General features: G+C 35.9%; 1 protein-coding gene across 7 annotated transcripts in view; it reads right to left on the bottom strand.

Moving 5' to 3' along the window:
* Positions 1 to 5,208: 5,208 nt before the first annotated feature.
* Positions 5,209 to 15,595, bottom strand: part of EFR3A (EFR3 homolog A) — a 102,929-nt gene continuing 92,542 nt past the window's right edge. For all 7 annotated transcript variants that reach the window (XM_008001556.3, XM_008001554.3, XM_008001555.3 and 4 more), the window contains exon 23: positions 5,209 to 7,988. In XM_008001556.3, coding sequence (XP_007999747.1) covers positions 7,883 to 7,988 — 106 coding nt within the window. In that variant the 3' untranslated portion in view covers positions 5,209 to 7,882. The remainder of the gene's footprint in view (positions 7,989 to 15,595) is intronic.

Raw genomic sequence — 15,595 nt, 5'->3', positions numbered from 1 at the left:
CCCTCAGGAATTGGGACAGGAGAGCTATCTCCCTCAACATTGGCCTATCAAAGAGATGGTTCCTAGGTCTGTGAGGAGACATTTCTGAGTGGTAGAAGATTTATATCTCAAAGGATCAGGGAAAATAATTCCATTTCACTGGAAGGAAGAGTAAATTATTTTGTCAGCATCAAACTTTCTCAGACAAGGACTTAAGTGGGGTGAGGTCCTTATCCTAAGGGTGTGGCCTTGAGCTGTTAGGAGCTATACTGGTGTTTGCTCAAGCCTCCTAGTGTGGGGAGTGGACAAAATTGTTTGTGGTGAGAGTGGAAGTTCTCAAAGGCCTAGTCTGAGGCCTACTTGAGAAGAGGGCTCAGAGGAGCCTGACTTGATCTCCTTGATCAAGGAGAGAGTCTTTGTCAGTATTCTCTTCTCTCTTCATGCAATCTACTGATGATTTCCATGTTTATGGCTCAAATGCTGACCTTTTCCATGAATCCAAACTCATATATTTGAATAGTCACTTGAATTTTTGCTTGATAGTCTTTAAGCATCTGAAGTTTAACTTGGCCAAAACAAACCCCTTGATTCCTAGCCTGATGCATCCTCTCCCACTATGAACTTGCTCTTGCCCCACTCTTCCTGCCTTAGTGAATGACACAGCCAATCATCAAACTTAATCTGTCCTAAAACCTCGGAAACTTTTCCTGTATCTTCCCAGTTCAACCCATCAATACACTCTCCTGGCTCTACCTCCCTTGGTCTACATCTCACCAGCAACAGCCAGCTGCTCAGGTACTGAGAATGAAGTAGGTCTAGATTCCTGAGAAGTCCTGCCAGGGAGAGCCGTATTTGGACTAGGAAGCCTTTATGGAGAGCTTTTTAAAGGGGTGTCTAGCAATGTCTCTCAGGTACAGCTTAAACTGGTAGTTTGCTTTATATTTACAGTAGTCCCCCGCTTATCTGCAGTTTTGCTTTTTGTGGTTTTAGTTACCTGTGGACAATTCAGGTCTGAAAATATTAAATGGAAAACTCTAGAAATAAACAATTCAGAGTTTTTAAGCTGTGTACTGTTCTAAGTAGTGTGATAAAATCTCTCACCACCCCAATTCATCCCACCTAGGATGTGAATCACCCCTTTGCCTAGCATATCTGTGCTATAGACACTACATGCCCATTAGTCACTTAGAAACTATCTCAGTTATCAGATTGACTGTTGCAGTATTGCAGTGCTTGTGTTCAAGTCACCCTTATTTTATGTCTATAGAAGTATATTGTTATTAATTTTTCTATGGGCTTGTTGCTGTTAGTCTCTTACTGTGCCTAATTTATAAATTAAACTTTATCATAGGTGTGTATGATAGGAAAAAACATAGTGGTATATAGAGTTTGGTAGTATCCACGGTCTCACGTATCCACTGGGGATCTTGGAATATATCCCCTGCAGATAATGGGGGAATAAAGTACATTTGTTTTATGTTAATAGCTTATCAAGAATTTCACCCTGGTTGGCTGACTGGTAAAGGCAGGATTCAGGCATTCCAGATCCCTGGTAAAAATACCATCTTATAAAAAATTCTGGGTTTATGCTAAACAATCTGCAGGGTAGGTTTAGAGTGTGAAGGGCCTTGAGTGTCTGGCTAAGAAGTGAGCATACTGGTTCTTTTAAAACACATCAAGTTCACTGCTTCTGCTTAACAATCTTTAATGGTTCTCCCTATAAATACTGTTAGGCAGAAGTAGTGAACTTATGTTTTAAGAGATGATTCTGACAGTGCTTAACTGAACTAGAATTGAAAAGTCCCCCCATGTCCCATTCCCCGCTGTGTGTCTTGGAGTAAGCACCAGCTTCTATCCTGTTTAGTTTCCTAAATCACTTTTCATTTCACGTCTTTTCCCTTGGGCCCATCTTGCCGGCTGCATAGCGGAGGGAGGGGACAGTCCATTCTGCTCCAGAAGGCCAGAGTGAAGGCGTTAGATTTGATGACTCCTAAGCATTATTCCAGGTCTGACTCAGTGAAAACAGTCTTCATAGCACTACACTGTAGACTGAATTACAAAAAGCTGGACCTGAAAGGGAATTTAAAGGTGATACTTTCCCTGAGATTACAGGATTCTGATGGTAACTTCTCCCCCAACAGTATAAATCAATAATGGGTGGAGAAAAAGACTTTTTACCCCACTTTGCGTTTATATGGCTTCTAGGGCATTTTTAGATTTCAAATCCTAATAGTTTGAAAAAGGGAACGGGCAAACACATGAACAAGCAGCTCTTCTAACTTCTTGGTATCTTTCTCTTGGTCCCTTTCGCAGCCCCTCTTTCTAAAGCTATGTGTTCCCAGGTGTCTATGTGGGGCCAGCAGCTTTTCACAGGTCACAAACCTCTTCCTTGGGACACGCTCATTCACTTTCAGTTTTAATTATTGTCGATGTGTTTTTGACTTCTGAATCACTACCAAATCTCTGAATTCCAGGCCTGAATATTCAACCTCATGCTAGTATATGTTACTTGGATGCTCCCCAGGCATCTTAAATTTAACACATCCAAAACGGGACTCATGTTAGAGTCACTTCCTCAGGAAGCAGAAAGGCTGGTGTTATAACGATGATGGAAGCCCTATAATGTTGGGCAAGGAAGTCTGGGTCCTATTGTGTATAGGAAAGTCTGAGAAGTATTTTAAGCAGTGCTTCCTACACTTCAGAATGATGTATCTGGCAGCAAAATAAAAAATTGGAAAGAGTGCAGACTAGGGACAAGAAGCTACAACCAAAAAAGACAACTCCATAAAAAATAAAGATTCAGAATATATATTTCTCCAAAGAAGATATACAAATGGCCAAAGAGCACATGGAAAGATGTTCAACATTATTAGTCCCTAGAGAAATGCAGTTGCCAGGGCCTGGTGGTGAAGGGGAATGAGTGACTGGTAAGGAGTATGCGGTTTCTTTTTGGGTGATTTAAGTGTTCTGGGATTAGATAGTGGTGATCAGTGCCTCACTTTGTGAATATATTAAAAGCCACTGAACTGTACAATTTGAAATGTGAATTTTATGGTATGTGAATTATATCTCAGTAAAACGGTGTTTTTTTTTTTTTTTTTTTTTTTCTTTTTAAAAGTAGACTACTATGGACTGAGTTGAATGCCCTGGATCCCTAATTTCAATTTCTTGATTCATTTAGATGACTTACAATTATATTTGAGATGATTACTTTTTATATTTTCTTGCTATATTAGGGCATGGAATGGTATTTCTAATTTTCAGATACACTAAAGTTGATGACATAATCAGAAGTTTACTTAAAGTTAGTTGGTGAATGACTACTGTCAGCTTTAAGTCTGAATTTCAATGTAGTCATCTGTAAAATGTAAGCTTTGAATGAACCTGACTGTAAGATTCTTTCAGCTGTTAAGTCTTTTAAATCAGGAATCGTACACGTGTACAGCTGTAACCTTTATGCAGGTGAAGTAGGATAAGAAAAGCGAAGGGTCAGCAAATAGAACAGTGCAAGAGGTATTATGGCCAAAACCAGTGAGCAAGATGGGGGACACATGAAATTATAAACCAAATGCTCCCAGATTTAGTCTTGTTCTTAAATACCAGATTAGATGGTGCTATCTTGGACATCTTTTGCTTGACTTCACATCCTCTAATCCTCACATATCCCTTCAGACCCTGCTGTGATAACAGTTTCCACACAGACTCTGCCTGCCTCATGGAAGTGGAATGGCAATGCCTGCGTGCTTGCTGTACTGCTGTACTTCCTGCCTTTTGGCACAGGACTTCCCCGAGAAAGAGGTATGGGAAACCTGGGGTAACAGCTCAGCACTCAAGCACAAACAGTCCAAAAATGTGGGGGAGTTAATGACCACAGGGCCACCTTCAGCCATGAACAGAAGACAAATAATAGATGCTTTCCCAATTTTTCATCCCCTGGGAAGTTTTGAGATGATTTTTATGAGACTCCTTAGAATGTCCAGTGGAATGGTTATGCAGGCACCTCAAGTGATAGGCAATCAAGAAATCCTCTTAACCAGCCTTTTCTGCTTCCATGTTCGATCAATTTCGAAAGTAATACCTGCACATACTCTTGTCTCAGGCTCTGCTTTAGAGAAACCTAGGCTAAGACAGTGCCTTCCTAAGAGTCTGCCTTTGATTCAACATACAGGTAAAAGGCTGAATACAGCAAAACTGAGGTAGAGTTTGATGTTCCACCTTGCCTCTGCTTAAAACTTCATTTGAACTTGGCACTTGAGATCAATAGCTTATCAGATGAGAGAACAGGTAACAGGATCACAGCAAGAGTTGGAAGGAAAGTATATGGGATAGCACAGCAAACACCGTGCTCATTTTATACCCATGCAAACAGGTTCACAAACGTGGAATGGCTGGCCTAAGACTGCAGAGCTGAGGGCTGCCCAGTTGCTTATGTTCCAGTGTAGTGAACTCAAGGATGATTATTAATCATTTATTGAATGCTTATTCTGTGTCACGTAGGTGTGGCACAAGGAACCTCTTCTAAGTGGTTCACTTACTCCTCACAGCTAACCTTGGAGAGCAGAACCTACCATACTCATTTTACAGATGAGAACTTCATGGATCAAAGTTCAGTCATTGGCCTAAGGTCACTCAGCCAGGTAGTGGTGGTGCTGAATTTGTGAACAAGAGCCGGAGCTCCTCACTGCTATGCTACATTGCCTAACAAAGGAGGTTCAGGCTATGAAGCACATCTGTGTAAGTGGTAGAATAAGCAAACCGGGGGTTGGGAGAGATAGGGTACTGAGAGTGTGTGTGTGTGTGTGTGTGTGTGTATATATATATATTTTTTAAGAGCTGCTTTGTGTAATTTATAGGACAAAGAGGTAGGGTTGAAAAGACAATCATTAAGACTGACACAGAGATGGCAACTACATTTTCACAAGCACACACTGTGAACTTTACCTTACTATGTCTTGTCATGACTAGCAGTTATCATTCTGATATTCCAATGTACATGGGAATGAATCCACTTGGCAAATTGATTTCTACTAAAGCTCTTCATTTTTTGTTTTTGAGATGGGGTCATGCTTTGTCAACCAGACTGGAGTATAGTGGCATGATCCTAGCTCACTGCAGCCTTGAACTATTGGGCTCAAAAGAAGCTCTTCATTTTTAATTTAAGCAAATATTGAATAAATTTAATTAAATGTAACAATAGCTATTATAAAAAATGAACTTAAATACAAGTAATCTGATTTATGTTTTATTGCTTACATACGAATTGCACAGTGAATTTTTACATTTCAAAAACTAACTTTATTACATTTAATACAGATATAAGCATGAGTAAGACAAATTAGTTCCATTTTCAGACAGGAAGAAAAACATTTTGGGTAGGGAGAAGTTAATTGCTGGTAAAGTGTAGTACTATTATTCTAAAAGATAATGAGTTCAGAAGTATTAAGGAAGTATGTGGGTGTGTGCGCACAGGTATTCAGGTAAACTCCAGTAATAAAACTCTGTAAGTGGTCACAGACAACACAAGTACAGGAGGAACATTTAAATGTTAACTGTTTAATGTCATGAAAGAAAGAGTGATATAAGCAACTCAATACAGCAAAAAGAGAATGATTAACAATTTATTGAGTTTTATATATCTACAAAAATATAGCAATACAGTGAACTTCACCAAATCCTAAATGTTCACTACCTGAACTGGCTACAACACCATGTGTACACCCCGTTCCTGCAGAATCTCCTGCAGATATGGGAGAGGCAGCCAGTGAACAGATCCATTTCTTGGGAATCCTTGTCAACGAGACCAGTTCAGAAATCCAGGATATAAAGAAGCCTACTGTAATTTAAAAACAGTAACAAAAACCCCGACAAAACCCAAATCAACAAAGACCAAGATAAAGGTGTGATAAACATTAATTGTAATGGTTTTCCTTTACATGCAATACATGCATTTTAAAATCACTAAGAAACATGAAATTTTGTAGAGCAAAGTTTGTGTTTCACAGAAGTGCAAATGAATATTTTACTTTTTATACTATTAAATTATATATATTTTTTCCATACAAAAGCACACAGTGTTAATCTATAAAATGACATCCAAGTGGATGATGATTGTTTTTGCATGTCCCCCTGCTTAGATTTTTTTAAAATATATAGTCAAAAATTAACATCCTTCTTTAAAAATACAGAAGGAAAAAAGGGCAATAAAAAAAATATAACTTGGCTTTACTGACTGGTGTAGCATTTTACCTGATCAAGAGGCAAAGTTCCAGTGACAACTGCCACAGGGCCCTTCAGTCCTCCAGTGGTAACGACTCCACTGTCACTCTGAAACAAGTCTTGTTGATCCACACATAAGAAGCAGCCCAGGATCTTTCAGTGTCATTTCATACGTTTCAATGACTAGACTGGTTTTCAAGATGTTGCGCTTTTCTTTAAATATTCAGAAATTTTCAAGTATGCTTGTCCTATTATCATTTCCTTACTTTTTTCTGTTTCTACTACAGGTGCCCAAATAGCCATAAACACAAACATCCCATTCTTCACTGCAATTTTTTAAACAAAAACAAAAGCCAAAAATTAAACTCTCTTCTAGGCTACAGTTTTTGATATGTATGCTGTTTTATGTAAAAAGAAATGGAATCTGAAAAGACAGAACTATAAACAGGTGACTTTATAAAAATGTCCTAAGAGAATTTTCTGAGTTACAAAGAAAGCTGTTCATTTTACCACGTGATAGAATTCACTAAGATGTAAGTACTGTTATGGGTCTGTCAGTGTATGTGTAGAGTGCACCTGTGATCTTGGTAGCTGAAATCAAAAGCAGCTTAAATTGACGAACTTTAGCACACTTGATTGTTAAAACACAGGCAGCTTTTCAAATATAATATAACTGATTCTAAACAGATGCGTACAAGTCACAGTTCAAATCTTACAAATTAAAAGTCCATCTGGGGAATTTTTTGACTATGAGGATCTAAAACAATGCACAATATACAAATGTAAATAAATGTACTCTTAATGGAAATCAAAATGTACAGACTCTTCACAGGTGAACTAATAGCTGTTTTAAATGTCTTTTTTCTGCACTAAATATATATCTCATTTAATTAATGGAGCCACAGCAAAATACTACTATAATTTCAAAGCACAGCCTGTAAACGAATACATCTTGTGATGTAAAAATATTGCACAGTTTGGTACTCCAAGAGTGAGCTCTACACTTCTCAAGCAGAATGGTCAAACTCTTGGCAGGAAACACAGTATTACAAGAACTGGACAATTTAAAGTATGGCGTTTTTAGGGTCATTTTTGAGGAATGCTATTCAACAGATGTCCTATTATTGTGAAGATGAGGAATGCCTGTCACATATTATTACAGTAACTGAATAGCAGGGTGCCTATTCCAGCTTATCTAAAGCTTGGGGACAAAAAGCCACTGAACAGTTTTACAGCCCCAGGACTAGGAATATATTTAAATGTATCTGCCTTTGCAGAAAACAATAACAAAAATTCTACATCTAAGCGACCGTGTAGATGTTTAAGAGAGAAACAATTTATACAGTTTCAATCCTCTGAAGGCTTACTTTTGGAAAAACATTACATTTGTGAAAAGTTTAAAATATACTACTTAACAGTGGAATAAAGTGAAACCAAAACATGTTCAACTTAAAAGGCAACAGGAACCTCAAAGCAAATTAACATGGCATAAATCTATCTTCGAAAGTACTTGAAATTATATATAGCTCCAAAACTTCTAATATGGTATGCCAAGCATTTGGTTAAAGATATGTTCCATCATTATTTTCAAGAAGTATGTTAATACACATTAGGTAAACCCTGAAAGCTCAGCTTGGCTGTAATTTTTAGGCTTTACAAATCATATGCTGAGGTCTTCATGAGCCAATCAGTACACACACAGATCTGGAAACTTCATCTCATAGACTGGGACAGACTGGTATTGGGCATGCCCAGAAGTAATGGTCAGTGTTCCTGATGGACTGGGAGGAGGACTGTAAAAGAACAAAAGCACATGGTCAGCAGGTGTACTCACAAGCTGTTCGTGTCACCGAGTATTCTGTCTACTATCTGCAAATATCAAAGTCAGACTCCTCAACTGCAGAGATCAATGACACTGTAGTTACTGGCCAACTACAAGGCTGCATGGGAAACAGACCACAGGAGCGTCAAACTGTTTTTAAGTCTAAAGCAGACATTTTCCTTGGAAAATATGTACATACAATTTTAAATGCGATTATACTCTACCCATTCTTGTAAGCTGCCTTGTTTCATTAGTAAAAAATTATTTCATGTATACAGATATTATATTTTTGATGAGAGCATGGTATTTCATTATACAGATACATCATACTTGATTTAATCCAGAGAACAAATGCAGGTTCATTTTCATTTTTTCATCATAATATTGTTAACAAGTCTGTTCTTATACATACATAATTTTATTCTGACTGGTTGTCTCCTTGGTTTATGTCTTACGAGCAGAATTTCTGCACTGAAGTGTATTCAAAATTTTGACTTTGGTACATACATATTGCCGGAATACCAGCAATTTACACTTTCAGCTTTTCAGTGTACCTTTTACACTGTTATAAATATTAGATATAGTCAGTCTTTTTAAAACAGCTTTGCCAATCTGAGAGGCAGGAGGTAATTCTTTCTTATTTTCATTTTTAATTTTTATGTTTCTATTAATGGCAAGTATCTTTGTAGTATCCATTTTAGGTTTCTTTGAAAATGTAAACTGCCTGTTTAAGTCCACTGCCTCTAATCCTACTCAGATATTTTTCTCTTATCAATTTGGGAAACTAACCTTTTGTCATATGATACAAATGCTTTCCTCCAATTCATTATTTCTCAACTTTTTTTGTTACCAAATGCTTAAAAACCTTACCAAAAAATCAATCATTTCCTTGTAATTTTTAGTTTTAGACTTATGCTAAGAACAGCGTTCCCTCTATGTCAAGATTACAAGAAATACTGCTGTATTAATTCTACTGTTTTTATGTATTTTTCTAAACAATGAGTGAAGTTGTCTATTTTGGTAAAAGCAGTGAAGTGGAAATCTTCCCCCAACCTTCTCTCACTGGTCAGTAGTGTTTAGCAGTTGTCCAAACGAGATTAACTCAACAGTTGCTCTTTTCCTTGAAAATCTGAAATCTTATCTTTACCATAGATACCTTCTATACTTGAATTTTCCTCTCTTCCACTTACCCATATGCAGGTCCAACCTGATAAGTACCAAAGATCTGTCATATGTTTTTCTACCAAGCAAGGCAAATGCTCCCTTGTTTCTTTCTACAGCATTTTCCTGACTGCTCTTGCATGTGGATTCTTTCACATTGCCCTTAGCATCATTTGTTCAAATACTTAAAAAAAATTATCTTACTAAAATGATAGCTCAATCTACAGAAAACTGATGTCTATATCAACTTCCTATTCAAGAATAAGATGTTTTCATTTGTATAAATATTCTTAAGCATATTTCAGAGATATATAGTTTCTTCATTTAAGTCTTATATAGTTCTTTGAATTTATTAGTTCATGGTTAAGAATGTTTTCATTTTAATAAATGCACAGATATTAATTTCATATAATTATTTTTAACTGTAAATTATTCTCAATTGTTAAGTTATGCAGTTGGTTTTCTTCTATTTTCCTGATATATCTATTTTTGGTAACTAATACTTTTGGAATTGTTCCAGATTTATAATACACTTAAATTTTTTATTAAGGGATAATTTTCAGAGTGAAATACACTGATCTTAAGTGTACTGTTTGACAAAAATTGACAAATGTATACACTCATGTAAATCACACCCATGTAAATCATAGTCCAATAGAGATAATGAACACTTTCTTTTTTTTTTGAGATGGAGTTTTACTCTTGCCACCCAGGCTGGATTGCAGTGGTGTGATCTTGGCTCACTACAACCTCCTCCTCCCGGGTTCAAGAGATACTGAACACTTTCAATCACCCCGAAAATGTTTCATGGCCCTAACTAGTCAATTTCTCCCCACTCTGACATACCCATACACATACATCCTCACGCAACAACTATGTTCTGATCTCCATCACTGAAGATTAGTGGTGCTTGTTCTTAACCTTCATGTAAATGGTCTATACAGGCTCTATGAACAGTCCAACAAACTGTCTTTTTATGTCTGATTTCTGTTACTTAATATGTTTTTTAGATTTATCCCAAAAATTGTGTTCCTTTTTACTGCTGAATAGTATTTCATTATATTACCATCATTTGTCTGTTCTCGTGATAATGGACATTTGGCAACTATGAATAAAGCTGTCATAAACATTCACATGTCTTTTTGTGAATAGACTCAATTCTCTCATTTTAATGGGCACAAAATCGTATCTTGCTATTTAAATTTGCATTTCCTTGTTAACTAATGATTTTAAACACTTTTACACATGCTTATTGGCGATTCAAACATTCCTTTTGTAAAATGTCTACTGTCTTGGCCATTTTGAAAATTGTCTTTATTTTTCAGTTGTAGGGGTTCTTTATCAGATATCGGTACTGTGTATACTGTATTTTCTCAGTTTGTGGTCTGCCTTTTCATATTCTTACTGGAGTCTTTTAAGGGTAAGTTTTTAATTTACATGAAGACCAATTTACCAATTTTGTTTAGTACTCTGTGTGTCCTAGGAAATCTTTTTGCTCATTTTAAGACTGAAAGGACTCTTTCCTATGTTTTGTTTTAGAAGTTTTGGTTTTAGATTTTACATAGACATTGATTACCCAACTTAATAATTAATGTTTCTATTCAGTGGAAGGTAGGGATTGAGATTGGTATTTTTCTCTGAGGTTATCTAGTGGTTCCAGGACATTTGTTTAAAATATTTTCTTTTCCTCATTAAATTGTTTTGATTCCTTTATCAAAAATCACTTAAGTTTTTGATAGGACTCTCTATTCTGTTATCTTGATCTCTTTGTGTACTCTTATATCAATAATGTCTTGACTTCTTTGGCTTTATAAATCAAGTATTGAAATTAGGCAATGTAAATTCTTCAGCTTTATTTTTCCTTTTCAAAACAGTTAGCTACTCCAGGTCCTTTGTACTTTCATCTGAATCTTAAAATCAATTTACACGTTTTTACAAAAAAAAAAAAAAAAGTCTGTTGGGGTTTTGATTGACATTTTATTGAAGCTACAGATCAACTTGAAAGAAACAGCATATAAACAATATTTAATCCTTCAGTCCATGAACATGGTATATCTCTCCTTCATTTAGGTATTCTTTAATTTCTCTCATTCATGTTTTACATTCGTAACAGAAATCTTACATACTGTTAAATTATGGCTAAATATTTTTTTAATGCTATGTTTAAAAATTTACTCTTGCAATTGTTTGTTGTTAACATATAGATATACAACTGAATTTTGAATACTGACCTTGAATACCTTGAATCCTGTGACCTTACTAAAATTCATTTAATTCATGTAATAACATTAGTAGGGGTTTTTTTTTTTTTCGTCTTGATTACTTAAGATTTTCCACATATACAACCATGTCATCTGTGAAAAGATAGTTTCATTTCTTCCTTTCTCATTTTTATATTTTTCCTTTTTTTCACTTTACTTACCTAAGACTTCCAATACAATGTTGACATGGTGAGAATAGACATCCTTGACCCAGTTTTAGGTGAAAGGCATCAGACTTTCACCATTATATATAACACCAGCAATAGATTTTTTGTAATTACTCTTTATCAGATTAAGTTCCCTTCTATTCCAAATTTTCTGATAATTTTTATCTTAAATGAACATTGAGCTTTTTCAAATGCTTTTTTTTCTGCTACTGGTGTGATCATGCAACTTTACTCTCTTAATTAATGTGGTGAATTTTGCTGACTGATCAACTTTCTAATGTAAAACTCATCTTGCTTTCCTCATAGTAACCCCATTTATTTAGGCCATATCATCAGTTTTATACATTTGCTAACATTTTGATAAAGATTTCTATGACTATATTCAAGAGGGGTACTTGTCTATAATTTTCTTTTTTTTTTAAATTATTATACTTTATGTCCTAGGGTACATGTGCACAACGTGCAGGTTTGTTACATATGTATACATGTGCCATGTTGGTGTGCTGCACCCATTAACTCGTCATTTACATTAGGTATATCTCCTGATGCTATCCCCCCCCTCCCCCTTCCCCACAATAGGCCCCAGTGTGTGATGTTCCCCTTCCTGTGTCCAAGTGATCTCATTGTCCAATTCCCACCTATAAGTGAGAACATGCGGTGTTTGGTTTTCTGTTCTTGCGATAGTTTGCTGAGGATGATGGTTTCCCGCTGCATCCATGTCCCTACAAAGGACACGAACTCATCCTTTTTTATGGCTGCATAGTATTCTATGGTGTATATGTGCCACATTTTCTTAATCCAGTCTGTCACTGATGGACATTTGGGTTGATTCCAAGTCTTTGCTATTGTGAACAGTGCTGCAATAAACACACATGTGCATGTGTCTTTATGGCAGCATGATTTATAATCCTTTGGGTATATACTCAGTAATGGGATGGCTGCGTCAAATGGTATTTCTAGTTCTAGATCCTTGAGGAATCACCACACTGTTTTCCACAATGGTTGAACTAGTTTACAGTCCCACCAACAGTGTAAAAGTGTTCCTATTTCTCCACATCCTCTCCAGCACCTGTTGTTTCCTGACTTTTTAATGATTACCATTCTAACTTGTGTGAGATGGTATCTCATTGTGGTTTTTATCTTTGTCTCATTTTATGTTGAAGTTATGCTGGCCTCATGAGTTAGAAAATGTTTCTACCTCCTTTGTTTCCTGAATATATATGAAACTGGTATTATTTCTTACCTAAATGTATGATAAAAGTAAGCGGTGAAGTTAAATGCATTTTCTTGCAGGATGCTTTTAAATTTCAAATCTATTTCAACAGTTAGAGGGTTATTTGGATGTTTTACTACTTTTTGTGTCAATTTTAGTTAGTTTTGACTTTCAATGATTTTTGCCCATTTCATCTAAATTGTTGAATTTATTGTCATAAAATTGTTTTATCACATTCCTTTATTATAATTCTTTTTTATTTGTAATATTGGTAATCTGTGTTTTCTCTCTTTTTCTTCCTTAACACTGACTAGAGGTTTACCAATTTTATCAGCCGTTTCAAAGAACAAACTTTTACGTTTGTTAATATTTCTTGTTGTCTTATTGCCTATTTTCTGTTTCACTGACTTCTGATATACTTAGTTTAGCTTACATTGTTCTTCTTTCTCTAATGTCTTACCAAAAGTCATTAATTCACTACTTTCAGATCTCTCTTCTTTGCAAGCAAAAGCGTCTAAAGATATAAAATTGCTCCTGAGCAAGATTTTAGCTTCATCTTACAAAACTTTGATAGGTATTTTTAGTTTAAAATGTTTTCTAATTCCTCCTTTCATTTCTTCTCTAAGATATGGGTGTCTTTTAATTTCCAGACATTTGAAATTTTTCTAGATATGTGTTAATGCATTATATATCTATTTTTTTGTGGCAAGAGAACATACTCAACATGATGTCTTAACATGTCAGTTTCCTGACATTTACTTACATTTGTTATAGTCCCACATTTTTCTATTTTGTGAATGTTGTATGTGCACTTCAAAAGAAACTATATTCTGTATCTGCCTAGCATACTGTTTTCTAAAGGCCACTTAAATGGACTGAAATGGTTCAAATCTTATATCCTTTCTGCATTTTTGTCTTCTTGTTATGTTTTAGTACTCTTATGAGAGGAACATTAAAATTTACAATTATAATGCAAAGAAACAGGAAAGTATCGTGAGAATAAGCTGTGTCACACACATTTCTTTCCAAACTATATGTATCTTGTCCTTTAAATTCTTTGACGTGTGTGTGTGGGGTCTGGTGGGAGGTGTGGGTGTGTGGTGTTCTAAGGGCCTTTTCTACTAATTCTAATAACTGGGTTATCTGTGAGGCTGCTTATTCTCACTGTATTTTACAGCTTCTTTGCCTTTCTTGTTTTTTTTAACCATACTCAGGTATGGTTAAAATGTAAATGAAAGAACAGTGGGAGCGAAGTATAATATTGTGTGTTCTGTTTCTTTTATGGAGAATACAAACTCTTTCCACTGTCTGATGGTTAGGGTGAGGCAAATTAACAAGAGGAAATGTATCAGACAGGACCTGAAAACTCTGAAGACACATTTCTATAAAGTCTGTTTAGTTTCTCCAAAAAGCTGTTCCAGAGCTACTGCTTCCTAAATAGGTGACCCTGTATAAGTTACCTAACTTCCATGTATCTGTTTATAACATGTAAAATGAGAATAATCACTATCTGTTTGTTAGGGTGTGTTGCAGATACTAAATAAAATAATACATTTAGCACAGTGCTTAGAACAACACAGGTGCTTAAAAATGTTAATTATTAGTAGTAACTCTTCAATGAATGTAAGTATTAGTAGTAGCTGTGGTACCAATGAAACAGAATTAGCTTTAATACTTACTCTAAAATATTAAATTCATATAATTATGTTAGTTTGACTACATGTAATATGGTGATCTCTAGCAACATTCCTTTTAAGAACATCAGTTATGGATTTGAATTTTGACTTTGTTACTCGCTAGCCGTATGACCTTCAGCAAGTTATTTTACTTTTCTCTAAGCCTTGGTGTCTTCACCTGAAAAATGAACAAAATAGTGTCTACCTACCTTTCAGGGCTATGGTGAGGATTAGCAGAAATAACAGATATAAACCATGTAGCATAAGATCAAGTACACAGCAGACATTTACTACTAAATGTTTGAAATTTAGTCATCAAAGAAGTAAATGCCCATACCCAGCAATTTTAATTGAATCCTAAGTCTAGCACAACAGTCCCGGACCTTTTTGGCACCAGGTACCAGTTTTGTGGAAGACAATTTCTCCACAGATGGGGACTGGGGGGATGATTTCAGGATGCAACTGTTCCACCTCAGATCATCAGGAATCTAATGGGATCCCCTGCATGAGCAGTAGTTCACAATAGGGTTCCCGCTCCTATCAGAATCTAATGCCGCACTGATCTGACAGGAAGCGGAGCTCAGACAGTAATGTTCGCTTGCTCGCCGCTCACCTCCTGCTGTGGAGCTTGGTTCCTAACAGGCCATGGGTCAGTACAGGTCTCTGGACTAAGGGTTGGGGACCCCTTTTCTAGCACATGTTGAATATTTTATTCTGATTTTCTGTTCTTAAATTTTGTAAATGAGTGATTCTCAACTTAGAGAGTGTAGCAGGTATGGGAGGGAAATGTCTCGAGTAAGATATATAATGACAAAAATGTGCCTTGCTTATCAAAGCAGAAAAAAGGCTGAAATAAAAAAGCAAGTTGCCTAGAGCATTTACCTATCTAATATTAATATAATACAGGGTTGAAGCAAAACAGACTTAATTAATCAAGCTAAAAATATAAAAGATATGGCAGATACAGAAAAAATTTCCAGAAGCATAGACTATCTACTGGCCGCCTCTCACAAAAGCAGGTTTCCACACTGCCTCTCCTTCCTTCAGGTGCCACATTTCTTACTAATGTACAGACACAGGATAATCAAAGAGCACAATAA

The sequence above is a fragment of the Chlorocebus sabaeus genome, chromosome 8 (genome assembly GCF_047675955.1).
Source record: "Chlorocebus sabaeus isolate Y175 chromosome 8, mChlSab1.0.hap1, whole genome shotgun sequence".
Classification (NCBI taxonomy): Eukaryota; Metazoa; Chordata; class Mammalia; order Primates; family Cercopithecidae; genus Chlorocebus; species Chlorocebus sabaeus.
The sequence above is the reverse complement of the archived record's forward strand: the minus strand, read 5'-3'. Positions and strand labels throughout refer to the sequence as shown.